General features: G+C 39.6%; 1 protein-coding gene across 1 annotated transcript in view; it reads right to left on the reverse strand.

Annotated features, from left to right (window-relative positions):
- The window catches only part of CCDC148 (coiled-coil domain containing 148), a 98,627-nt gene that overhangs the window by 8,690 nt on the left and 75,718 nt on the right, over nucleotides 1-14,219 (reverse strand). Inside the window, exons 12-13 of the mRNA XM_077936382.1 lie at nucleotides 10,383-10,501; nucleotides 1,387-1,504 (exon numbers count right to left, since the gene is read on the reverse strand). Of these exons, the coding sequence (XP_077792508.1) occupies nucleotides 1,387-1,504; nucleotides 10,383-10,501 (237 nt within the window). The remainder of the gene's footprint in view (nucleotides 1-1,386; nucleotides 1,505-10,382; nucleotides 10,502-14,219) is intronic.

A 14,219-nucleotide genomic window follows, 5' to 3' on the forward strand; every position in this document is an offset into this window, starting at 1 on the left:
CTCCACACATCATTCAAGCAGTCTGTAGTGACTACAACAAGCTTTCAAACTGTTGGGGTGGAGACTCATTCTGGTTTGCAAACGCTCTAGATTGAAAACCACACCCAAGCAAATCCTGGGGAACATGTCTGAATCATGCTGGTGACAGCTGAGTATAAAGGATGTATAAAATCCATTATGTCAGACTTTCATTTTAGGTGAGAGGAGGGGAAGATGCGGAAGTTAATAGGAAATCACAAAATTATTTCCCACCCATTCAAATGGTTCCCTTAAAAATGCATAATGCAAGAATATAGGAAGCTGACCCCTTTCATTGGACCAATCTGTGCTGCTGAAAGTTTATGCACATTTTAAAGTTACCTATCAGCCTTCATTCTATTTCCCACTTTCAAAGCTGTAAGACTTGGTCCATTAGATGAGATGGATGGATGGATGATCAGGCAGGCACCTGCTATGCTCTCAGACACGACATCTCCCCGCTTTGTGCCCATATGCCCAACCCCAATTCAATTTCAGACCCAGGTGGGGGGGAATGATTAAAGCCCTCTACCAACCCATTCAAGGCTCCCAATCCATATAAAGGCCCCTTCACTGGCAATTTGTGTAAAAATTCCTAGCACTTAAAGGCATAGATAAAGAGATAATCTGGATTGGTTGAAGGTAGAAGAACATGGTACAAAACATTCCCTGTCCATTTTATCAAGGTACCGTATTTTTTCGTGTATAACGCCCCCGTGTATAAGACGCCCCCTATTTTTGGGGACTCAACATTTTGAAAATGGGGGGAGATTGCCTCTGTGCATACGACTAGCCCCCTTTTTAAACATTTTTTTTAGTAAAAAAAAACCTAGTCTTATACACGGAAAAGTACGGTGCTTTCCACTTTATGAGTAGATACTTATCTACTGCTGCTCTTTCTCATATTAACAAAATGAAACTGAAAATGTGGGGTGATCATAGTGTGTGGAAATTATCTTCTAGAAAAGCCTATTAGATCCATACACGTTGCGGAGGGGGGCACACTATCGGTGGAATTCACCTAGTGAACCTCATCAACAGGCTGCCTGAATGACCTGTGGGAACCCCCAGAACAGTACATGGGGTGAGGGGAGGGGGTATCAATCTATCTGGACAAGCTGTTCTGCTTGCACAGATACGATGTCTGTAATGGCGCGGTGCTGAATTCTACCCCAAGACTATTTTTAGATTTCACTGTTAACAGCGTCTGCTGCATGCATTAATCTAGCAATGATCATGCACAGATACAAACCAAACTACAATTGATGAAACATACTAAAAAGATTGAGGAGCCCTTTTTTATGTCTTGAGAGACTGCTACCTCAAATTGCACATAAAAAGACTCAGGTTATACAATTAAAAAGATACCTGTTGCCTGAGAGCATCAAGACGTCTCTTCCTTTCTTCTTCTTCATGGGCTTCTTTGAGTATTGCTTCTCTTTTCTCCATCAAGCGCTGTTCCAAAAGCTTTTGTCTAAACTGAACTCTTTGAACAGGAAAACATGAAGTCAATGATCTGTCTTCTAATACTATTTAATAGTTTTATGTAGGGATGGGAGGGGGAGAAATTCAATTCAGTTCACATTTAAAGGAGAACATATCAAATCTGCACTTTTTGAAAAAATATGAGAAGCAAAATATGACACAGACATCCTTCAAAATTAATTTACTTGAATTTTGTGATGTAGTTCTCCAACTAAATCATGTTCACAAGGGGCAATTGCTTGCAAAAATTTGTACATTAGTCAAAATTGGAAAAAAAATATGTGTATTAGAATTTCTATGCTGACGAATTTCTACAATTTAAAAAAATCGCCCCAGAAATGGAGAGAAATGAATTTAAGATTTAAAAAATGAGAAATTGGAAGAACCAAGATTGACAGATCCTTCCAGATCCCTAATTAGGAACAATTAAGATTTTATTCAGAAGCAACAATTGAATCAATACTTTTCTTAGATTTGGGTGTGTAGAGTGAATGTTCTAAATTTGGTAAAAGGTTCAAAATCACATATGGATGCTGACAATCCCAGATAAATTGTGTGAATGTCAAAATAAATAGCTGATTATCCTATTTGGGCAGCTTTCAACAATCACAGATACATTTCTTAGTTTTTGGAGTGATTAGTATTCATTGACCTTGCATCACTGTACTAAATTCACTAAATATTTGCAGAAGAGCTGAAAGAATGACGGCTGCATCTTCTCAATATTTTTCACATTCTTAATAGCCATTCTTATTGTTTTCTGTTCTAATCTACTTGGTTAGCAATGTCCTGTTTGGAAATAAATCTTGAGACTGATGGAAGTAATGTCTGAAGGATCTTTTTTTTTTTAAGATTAACTCTTGACATCTGTAGATCATTACAAAAGCAAGAAACTGACTGTGTACAAATGATTGCTTTTCAGATACATGGAGGCAATATTTGGACTCCTATCATAGACTCAGGGCTGGCTCATAGCAATAATGTGGACCAAGTTGTAATGTGATGAAATGGGAGAGCATCTCTGGGCCACCAGAAGTACAGGATTGTGTGACAAAAGTTACCAGAAGTTCATGGTTGCGTAATGGTCCTAAACAAATGCCCTTCACACCAGGGAAGCTGCTATTTGCATTTAAAAGGAAGCTGTCATTGGTGCTTCATAGCTTTGGGAAGGTGGGTTTTGTTAAAACCATAGCAGGGAAAGAGTAAGTATTCATACAATTAACATCACATCTACTTTGGCTCTGGCTCACTCCAACAGCATCTACATTTAAGGGGGTGTGGGGCTGACCAGTGAGCAGCAAAGCCTGGTGTTAATATAATGAAGTTACCAGAAAGTGGGAGGGAAATTAGATGAATATATGAAAATTCTTCTAGGGAGACAAGACACAAGGGCAATCTAAGGACTGCAAACATGTCAGTTGTGTAGGTGTGCCTTATACACCTGGAGGAACATCATAATGGCATTGCTTAACACACTTTTTCATATGGTCTACAGAGGTTTTCTTATACCCTGAAATAATGTTGTTCCTTCTGCTTCAAAGAAATCTCCTAGTGTGAGAGTGAAGCATAATCAGACCTTTCCTTCCCCCCATGCCAGTTTTAACTAAGTATTGTGGTTAAGTAACATTTTAAAAAAACAACCAAGTTGAATAATGAGCTTAGTTTACTGGTTTCAGTAATGCCACCTTTTGAAGCACTGTGAATACACATTCATTTAATTTCCGATAAGCATAATTTCATTAAAATGGCTTACAGAATGTGTCTCATACATATTTAACAGGAAATTTTGGGACCATGTTTATTGTAAGAGCTTTAAAAGATCATTATGGACACGTTTATAATATGTACAATATTTCACCAAGAAAGCTCTTCCCTATTTTGACTCAAATAAATATTCATAGAGGTACAGCAAAAGGGAAACTATGATATCAGACAAAGAGAAAATGAGAGATTCAAGAAAGCTTTTCCATTGCCATCGCTGATCATTCTGCTTCTGTGGAATGTTTGAGTATTTGGATCAAATGATTAAGACTCCAGTTTTGCATACCTACCTTGGGTAACCTTTTCTGTTGAGGGCTGTATTTCTTCAACAGAAATACAGAAATGCATGCTGGTAATAGGTAGTGCTGAAACCAGCAGTGGGCTGGGGCAGAGCCAAAAAGTGGGCAAAGGCTAGAAGAGTCTGCCATCACTGAGAAGAGACTATGTGGAAGCAGTAGAGTCTAGTCCATTAGGGCAAGCTAAACACCTCAGTCTTGATTCCTCCAAACCCACCCTCTTGCTTTTTAACAGCCCTTGTAGAAATCAGCAGGGAGGAGGTTAGGGACAAAAGCTAGCCCTACCTGCCAATGACTCTAGCTCCACCTACTGTTGACCTCCTTGCCTTTCACTCCACCAGTCCCAATGGGCACCAGCCAGCATTGTGCGGGAAGGAAGATCAGAGACTCTTACTAGCAAGAGACAGAAGGAATGGCGAGGTCTGCAGCTGCTGGAGTTTGCACCACATATGTGTGCAGCTGCCAAACTGGGTAAGAGTGCCCAGCATGAGCAATGATGTCAGTTTCCACTGCTGCCTCATATCTACTACATATATGAAATCCATTCCACCACTGCTCAATAGCAGTGGTGACTTCTTCCTGCCCCTTGAATACCACCTTCCCAGCTGCTGCTAAGTTTAGCCTCTGCTCCTACCTATTACGATTCATTGTTTTCGAAACTAGATTTTGAAAAATAACCTATTAAATACGTCTGAAATCTCCCCAAAGCAATACATGGGATTACTTAGAACTGTAGTCAATAGTGCCTATTTATGGCTTTATAGCTTCTAACACTTTCCTATACTCTTCAATTTGTTAAGAATGTTTGGCAAGTGCATACATCAAAAGGCTGGCGCTTGATGTGATACTATAAGCTGCAGCAATGAAAGAGACTTTGATTTTCTTTGCCTGGAGAGCACTCCCCAGACACAAGGAACAGGGCATTTAGCCCTATTCAGCTTCCTAAAGCAACATCAGACGCTTAGCATCTACAACCTTGCTTGGCTAGCAATTAGCCCATACTCCAAGCTACTTCATACTCCAAATCAATTAAGCCTTTACTCTAAAGGAACAATTCTGTGTCAGAATCATTACGAACAGACCCAGTATGTTATTCACACATGTGCATATACTGCATACTACATTACCATTTACCAGCACAGAAATGTTATGCTTCCTAAGCGGATACCACTATCCCAGTTATCATAGCCACCCTACTTACAGAATCAACAGTAACCACTTCCTCTGTGCCATCTGGTAACATTATGAATGCAAGGATAGGTTGACACAAGCCCATTTTGCGTGGAGGCTACTCTGATTTTTGAACAAACCACATAACTTGATTCAACAGTGGATGAGATTAGAAAAACCTACTAATGCAACAACCACTTACAATTAGGGTTTTTTTAATTCAGTTTTATTCTGTATATTCGGGTCCTTTACAGTTTGAACCCCTATTTGCCATTGGCTCATTACTTCTTTCTTAGGTAAAAGTTATCTAGGCCAGAGCAACATCCTTTATCCAATTTTATAACACTTCTTAGAACTAATATATATATATTTTAAACCCATAAAAGCAGCAACGGAGCTCAAAATATGATTGGAAGAGCAGAGCTGTGGGAGATCTTTAACTGCTTCTCATATGTATTTCTTCATCTAAATCATACATACCCACAGATGTTGTCCATCCTTCTCAGGGAAATAATTCCCTTGCAGAACTAATAGTAGCATCTCCACCCCACCCTACCACTGCTTAAGTAAAAACAAAACCACTGGGAAATCCGATTATTGATCTTCCCAACAACATATCTTGCATGATAGGCTGTTGCCATGTATGGCATAATAAATATTTTAAAATATTATGGATTGAATTTTTAACATAATTGTTTTGGTAAATTAAAGATTACAGAACCGCTTGTGCTCCTGTCATGGAGAAAAAGAAGATCACAACTGAGATATATCCAAAGCACTGATTCAAACCTTGTAACTTGATTTGTGAATTTATCATTTCTCACAAACACAAACGCTCAGACTCAGTGAGATCAGGCAGCTACTTGTTCCCTATCTGATTTACAGCCAGCCAGCCGACTAGGGTTGCATAACAATGGAATAATCTCTTTAAATCATCGTGCTTTCTACTGGTCCTGAGTCACAGTAACTTCTTGCGCACCTTAGACACAACTGAACATTTAGTTATGGAAAATAAAAGTTACATCTCACTTTCTTAAACCTGGCTATTAAATGCTAGTCCAAACAGGGTATTCTTACAGGTATTTGGGGTAAGACTTTGGGGGGGGGCCCTTAGGGGAGAAATTATTCTCACCATTGTGGGCAGCCCTTGAGATGACTACTCAAATTGGTGCATGCTTAATAAAGTTCAAGCACTCATGGGTAACTTCAAAGTCCATGATGGAACAAAGAAAAGAAAGAAACTTTAGCCTACATCACACTCACCCTGGTATAGGTTTTATGGGTCAAAACTGGCACCTGGAATTGTGTCTAGAAGACAGCATGGAACCACTGAGGCACTAGTGAGATGTTCTCTTTGCATATTATCCAGCTGAGGAAACATTTCACAATGGAAGTGTCTGGGCAAGTGTCATGGGTTTATCTAGCTTACCACTGCCGATACTAACTGGAAGAGGTTCTCCAAGGTTTCAGGCAGGAGTCTCCCCACCCCCATCTCAAGAGCAACCAGGGATTGATCCTGTGATCTTCTGCATGCAAAACACAGACTCTATGACAAAGCTATGGCCCTTTCTCAAAGTCCATGGTGCACACACAGAGGGCTTGAAGAGAGGAAGGGTCCTGACTCACTTGTTGTGCAGGGTATCAAGAAGGTAACAAACAATGAGAGCTTCCCCACTGCTTAGGAGGGGAAATGGCAAAGGAAGTTCAACCTGCCCAAAAACTGCTGTGGAAATTAAGAGCGGAATTCAGTGCTGTGCTGTTATATATGCTCTTATTTACTGAAGAAGATATATGACTATATGACTAATGGATGCTTGGCCCAGACTGAATAGAATGGGTGAGAGCCAGTTCTCAAAATATGGAAATTTGCTACAATCGCACAAACTTACTGATCAAGAAACACTTTAAGGCTGAAAAATGAAAAACTAGCCGTGGTTGAACACCATCTGTTATTATTATTTCTACCCACCGCCACTGATTTACTTTTATTTTGCTGTACAGCCAGAAAAAAGGCTTCCAATAAAGCTTATAGCTGACATTGATAAGACAGTCCCTGTCCTCAGGTTTATAATCTAAAAAGGAAAGGAAAGAGGACTGGAAGGTGGGAGGGAGGGAAGTAAAAAAAACCCCCAAACGTAGGCACTATTTGTTATGTCACAGAGTTCCTGTAACAACCAGCTGGAATGGAAAGAATTCAAGAAGAGGAGTAGTCCCAAGTTGATGGTCTTTCAGGAGAGCTAATGGAGAGGACCTATAGTCCCATTTCTTTCCTTTTTCTGAAGCCATATGGAGTGATTGTTACAAGAGCAAACAACCAGCAGTACCCTCCGTCCTGTCAGGGTGTAAATTCAGTCACTTATCTGCATCTGGTTCCCCACTGTGGCCAGAACTCCAAGCTAGACCCGTATGAAATAAGGAAGCAGAAGTGGCTGTCACTAGCACATCGATTCCTCCAAAAGACAAACCTCTGCACAATATCGCCTATTCGGGCAGCTTCAGGCAGAAGGCAAGACTGGACTTGTAGCACTCCATAAGAGCAGTCTTATTAATGCTTGCCAGGTCTTGCAGCTGAGTTGCCAACACTTCATCAGCAGGCCATCGTTGTTCCTAGGTGAAGATCATTCCTCAAGGCAACCGGTGCAGTCTTGGTTTCATGGTCAGATCAAAATTCAGATAGGAAAGCCTCTAGAAAACTGATCTGGAGAGTATGAAGCTAGAAGTCCCACTCAATAGCATTCTCTAAATATGAAAGGCTTGAAACAGGAAATCACATTAAATATGTATGGTATAGTGTATATGGGGAGAGTTAGTGTGATGGCATGGGTCCCACAATTAACAACATAACCCTGTCCTGAACCCTTCTCACCCAGTGCTAATAAGCTGGGATAACAAGGACCCAGCTGCTCCAAATGGTATCCTACCAGACTTGAAGAACAAGGGATTCTCTTTATCCAATGGATTCCTCGTTACTTATTTGCATCATTAATGTTATTAACTGCAGACAGGATTTAGTCTTAAGCAACATTAATCTAACTTTGTGATATTAACAATCTCATGAGTGAGTTCAATGGGATTTACTCCCAGATAAGTATGCATAGGATCACAGCCTAGATCTTAGCCCAGAGATAATGCTGACATAGCCTTGCTTTGGCTTATGCGTGGACAGAGAGCAAATCCTTTTAACTGAATCTCACATTCCATTTCCTAACTTATGTGATGGAGTTCCAAAATGGGGAGTTGGCTCTTGGCTTATACTTTCATACATGTACTTTTAAAATGAAATTTGCAGGGTGGGGTGGGAGAGGAGCTTGTTTTCAATATGGCCTGTGTTTCTTTTACAATTCCCAAATAATTAGCTTCTCAAAACTCTGTAGAAAATCTCCTACCAAGGATCTCATTATATCTTCAAGGCTAGGTTTCATTTTGAAGCTGTGTGGATCCTACACATTCCCCCAGAAACCTGACAAAAGCATAGTTCTGGGTTAAATTCACAGAATTTGTTAATTTAGGGTGCCCATGAAGAGCTTATATGGGGATTGTAGGTACCAAGTGCAGAATTCACATCCATCTCTCATCTGACACTTAAAACATGAATATGAACCAAATCCTCAGATCATGGCAATGTGTGCTTTCCATGTCAGGAGGGAAATGCTTTGACAAGTGAATACTTTAAGCAGAACTGATGCCTCAGAGTAAAGGTTATATAATGAATGGAGCTCAAAGGCAGATCAATGAAGATAAGTTGCCCTGAAGATTCAACATACTTCAAATTTGGAGCTGGGAAGAACTGCAGGTGAATTCTGCAGGTGAATTGCTGAGGGGAAAGTGAATCAAATCTGTCACACTTTAAAAAAAAGAAAATAGAGAGAGAGAGAAAGAAATGAAAGGAATGAAAAGACTCAAAAAGAGAGAGAGAGAGGTAGAGACTTCAAGAAAAAATAGTTTTAAATAGGCATGAAGGGGGCAAATTGGCATTACAATAATGTACAGAACAGGCCCTTCCCAACATCATTTATATTGTGAAATCCTGATTATTTGTGCTCATTTTGAGGCAGTCATGCTGCTTCATATCCTGCAACTTCCTTTTGAAATCTCGAAGGGCAGCTAGAAGGTGATGGTGTGGAGGCAGCTAGGGGGAGCAGGTGTGGTAGACACCAATGAAAATTAATGTAGACTGGCTGCCCTGGATGTGTGAGGAAAGGGAAGCAGCAAACCTAAGAGTGCCTCCTTATGCATATCTACTCAGAAGTAGATACGAGTTCAATCACCACATAGGTGGGTAGAGGATTGCAGGCTTCAACACCATTCACAACCCATAAATGCCTCCTTGTTGTAACCTGCTTAAATTACAGCAATTTAACACATTTATATTAATCAATGACATTAATTCTCAGGCACTGATCACAGCCTGAAGCCTTTGAACTCTGGATCATTAGGCAAGTATTTCACTCAATTGAAGGGATTACTGAAGACATCTTTTCCCATTCAACATCTAAGTATGAACTGCTGTCATCGCTGTGGTTCTTAGTTTTTATTTTATTTTATGATCACTACAGAAAACATTTAGGCAGCGTGCCTGACCCTTTACTGGCCTTGGGCAAAACCTGCAGATAAAAGTCTCTCAGTCCCCAAATGGATTGACAGCCGCAATGAAGGGAAAAAACCACAAGGCATAGTCTAAAGAAAGGGCAAATTATTTCTATAACAAGCAGCTCAGCAACATGCAACAGAGGTGGGTTACTATCCAGCATTGCCTTCCAAATAGAGACATTTAATGTTCCTTGCTTGCTGTAAGAATTGTAATAATAAAAAAGAGTTTCAGAAAAGGAGCTAGGCTGCCTTATCAGAGCCACAGGGAAGCTGCAGGGTATCCCTTCCTTTGAATGGAAGCTGACAGAATTTGAAAGCTGATCTCTGCATAGCCTACAATCATGTGGATGCTGTGAGCCAAAAGCTACAGGATAGTTATTGCAGAAGGGAAAAAGGTCTCCTGATTCTGAAGAGAGCTACAGCCAGTTTTCATACTTAGAAAAGGCACTAGAACAGAGGTGTGGAACCTGTGGCCACACCAGATGTCATTGGAACCTGAGAGTCCCCCAACTCTCTAAGCAGTGCTTAGAGATCATGAGAGTTGTACTCCAATGATCTTTGGAGAGCCACAGGTTCTCCACCTCTGGGCCAGATGAAGCAATGGTCTAATGCATTCACAGGAGGGCAGGAAAAACAAATCAAAATATAAATCATTGCATGGAAAATATGCATGATGGTTGTTTACTTGACAGGAATCCCTACATCATGAGAAGACCTAGCATTGACTTGTCTCAGGTTCATAGCAACAGAAGAAGGGAAAAGTACAAAAGCGAAGAACTACTAACATCACTGCCCTGAGCCCCATTGAGTTCAGGAGAGCTTACCCCAGGTAAATGTATATTGGGGTGAAAGCTAAAAGTGTTTATATTGGGGAGCCATGCTAAATAAAAATAATAAACAGTATTAAAAGGGGGGAAATCAGTAAATAAAACTAAAAAGTATTGCTTTGAGGCTGTTGTTTTATCTTTTATAAATTTTATGAAATAAACAAAACAAAAATTTAAAAATTGCTCTCCAACCATGAGTCAATAATCCGCATGAGGATTCTGTTTATAACTTTACCTTTTCTTATCTTTAATGACTTGTTGAGCCAATAATTTCTTGAATTCTGCCAAACGCAGAAGATCTTTTGCTTCCAGTTCCTTCCACCTGCGCTGCTTTTCAGCCCAGTACCTTTTCACCTAAGGTTTGAAAGAACACAAAAGGAAATTTGAAAAGGAGGAGGCTTCTATCACTGTGAAAAGGCAATTTTGGTTTCAATAATAACGGTTTTATTTGCCCATAGCAAGATAGCAATTTAAGTGTCCATTCCACATTCTCAAACAGAAGAGGGGGGAAACTGGCTTGAGAAATTGCTAGGTATGGCAGTGTTTGCTATAGCATTCTGCTCTTCCATCCTTTTTAGGGGCAGGCATTACAGACGGCTTTATCCCTGCAAACATCAAGAAGGAAGCAGGTTATCTTTGATCTAAGAGTTTCATTCCACACATCCAGAAAAGAGCAATATTTAAATAGCAGTAAAACACCCGGAGGTATACATGCTAGATATGAGCATGTGAATGAAAGAGACCAGAAAAGGCAACAAATGCAATGATGGTCCATTGGATTTTTTTGCTTTTCTCTTAAACACACACACACACACACACACACACACACCCCAGAATAATTGGAAGCAGATGTCAAAGGAAGCAGAATAAGAGAAACTGGCAGCATTTGAACTATCCGATCAAAACTAGCACCAATGAAAGCAAGAGCCAGTACTATAATATGAGAAGATATATAGAAAACAACTCTACCATATTTCATAGCTGGTAATTTGGCTGTGATGTTTATAGAATGACATTCAACAACTATGGATGTTTGCTCTGAGCAAAGGCTAATTAATAGGACAAGTGCCGCCTCTGCTGTGAAAAAAAAATCAGTCTACACAGAGATAAACCAAAGCTTAATTAAATTGAAAGAACCGATTTTTCTCTTGAATAAACTCAAAGGGGAGGGGGTGTCCAATTTCCCCTGCTCTTTAAAACTCTTCATTTCTTTGAAGCAAAGAAATAGCAATCACCCCAACTTTGTTTCTCCATCTCTGGACAGTCATGGTCTCAATTAAAATACAATTATTAAACAACAATGTGGTGCATTTTCCACATTTAAATGAAAGCAATACCAAAGTACAGGCCAAATTATAGGATATTAGGTCTCCTGGGTCAGTGACTAGAAATGGGCATATATTCCTTTGGATTTTAGAGGAGGAATTGGCTTCTCTGAGAAGGCAATAGATGGAAAGTATGGGATTCTTGGAAGCAATACTTCTTTTAGTGTACAATGTCCACTTGAATGCCCCACCACATCTGTTCACTAATTCACACGTTTTTCGGTGGGTTGGGAGGTGTATTTAGGAGAAAATGAGGATAGATGAATTTTCTGATTGTAGAATATGAATTGCAAAGGCTGTTCCCAATTGAGGTTCAATGAGCAATTTCAACTGATGTCAAGAGATTACTGCATCTGTGTGACTCAACCCTTGGGCGAGTGATAACAGCAGAGCTCAGTGCCTCCTCCAATTGATTTTAGTTTTGTGAAGCCAAGAGGTGCTCAACGCTTGTTGGACAACTGATCTACATGACCAAAATATACCGATGTGGTACAGTTTTCCTGGTCATTGTTAAGACGAGAACTAGTCCTCTACCGATCCAGACCAGACTCTCTGCACATGGGAAATGGGCCAAAACGCTAAACTGTATTTTATATAATTGACTCTTTATTTCGATTCTTTGTATATCGTATTGTTGTTTTATTGCTATGGCTGACGCAAATAAAGATTCATTCATTCATGAAAAATGGGAATGACAAGGTGAATTGGCAGAAAAATGGGGTCTTCTCAAGTAATTATTACCAGGAAGAAACAGCAACTTTGTCAGAATCCTGGGCTCTCACATAAGGTAAAGGACCTTTAGGGCTGGGCTCTCACATAAGGTAAAGGACCCTTTATATATATGCATGCATTTAATATTCTTAAGAGAAGCAAAACTGTGATTAACTCAAAAAGCATATGATTTACAATATTTACCCTGTAAAAGGAACAGAAGATGCATCATTCAGTTAAAATTAAGATGGCAAATATACATCAATAATTTACAGCCAACAAAATTAATAGCTTCATTAAAGAACACACACACACAAATGAATCCAAATGAATGTGTTAAATGTCTAGGGTGAATTTTAAGTACATAAATAATTCCTTGGTTTTCCCTAGTGTTTTATGAGATCCTAAACAACATGAACATTTCTATCATGTCCATTTTACTGTGAGCCCAGTGGTTGGAGGACTTAACTATATATTCTGAGGGTTTTCAAAGTCACTCTGACTTACACTAGATGGCAGTCTCCACTCTAACTGGGTATCTACTAAATCTACTGGGCTGATTAAATAAAAGTAGGATAAAATGCTGGCCTCAGCGTTTCCTTGATGTGGAAGTCAGAGTGCCATCTTACACCATTTTTATGGGTTGATAGGTCCTGTGGCAAGCCTCTGGTGCTAACTTACATTTCAGAGCTGCACATCTCACTAGATTTAATACTTATCCAGCACCCCATGAGTTTTGTGGCCACTTTCAAATGAAAGCAGGAGACAGTCAACCTCCTTGCAACCTTTGATCTCTACAAAACTGATGAATCTACAACCTTGTTTAGGAGCTCTGCTTAACACCTTCAGAGTCATGGAGCATCTAAATTATATCTTCATGCCTCTTTAAATCCTTCCAAGACAGCTATCTTCAGTAGATTAATTCCAGTGAAGCTACTGGAACTACCCAGAACTAGTGGCTTGACAAACAAATTCAGAGACTTTTTTGTACAATTACAGCTTGCATAAGAAAACCTAGCTTGCAGCATTGTTTTAGCTTGCCCAAAGTGTTTGCTGTTATGTGCAATTGCTTCCAAAGCTATCACTTTAAATGCACTTATTTCAATAGATCAAGTCAAATCTATCAGGCAAGCATTTTCTGAAACGCTGATAGTTTCAGCAGATTAGCATTTACCAAACAGGGTTGAAATCTAATATAGATTAATTTTAAGTAGCGTTTTATTTAAGCTATTTTATAGGCATATTAGGATGATAGCAGCAACTTGGTATCTCTGATTACTACCACAGTTCTGCTAAATATCACTGGACATGTTTATGCCTTATAATAAAATCTGTCCTATTGTATTAATTGCCTTGTTTTATGCTGTATTGTCCAATACATAAATCACACTCTCTCATAAAATGTTGGTAGGGTCAACAGTCTTTTTGGAATAAACCTGAATAATAATAATAATAAAACTCTGGTCAGCATTATATATATTACTACTCCAAACTGTAGCAGCACACCAGCTGTATGGAGCAACATACCCTAATGGTTTTTAATAGATTTTTACGTATTTTTATTGGGCCTACTTAGTTTCCCAAAATGATACATTCTAGACATAATCTGAAAGCATTTCGTGGTAACCTAGTATGGTTTGCTGACTTATGGAGTTGTTGCTGTTGACATCCGTTTGTCTCGAAAGACAATGGAGTGTGCTTCCAGAGGTGAAGTCAAACTGCTGGCGGAATCACAGCACCTGCTGTGGCTGTTGAGACCAGTAACTCATAACTGCTGCCTCTTGTGTTATTTTTCCTGTGTTAACAGCACTGAAGTGACCTCTATGGGGCACAAGCTGGGGCATTGTGTTTGGAGGTCCTAGGCTGCCCAGACGACAAATCCCCCCCTCTTCATTGCTGATGTGGTCCAAAGGAAAGCATAACAATAGATCTGGCGATCTGGCACCAGCTTGGCTGCAGGAATTGCTGGAAGGATATCATAAAACACTAGTAATAGTAATAGTAGTAATGGTTGTAGTAGTAGCAGGGTGCAGGGT

This window comes from Podarcis muralis, chromosome 1, assembly GCF_964188315.1.
Source record: "Podarcis muralis chromosome 1, rPodMur119.hap1.1, whole genome shotgun sequence".
NCBI lineage: Eukaryota > Metazoa > Chordata > Lepidosauria > Squamata > Lacertidae > Podarcis > Podarcis muralis.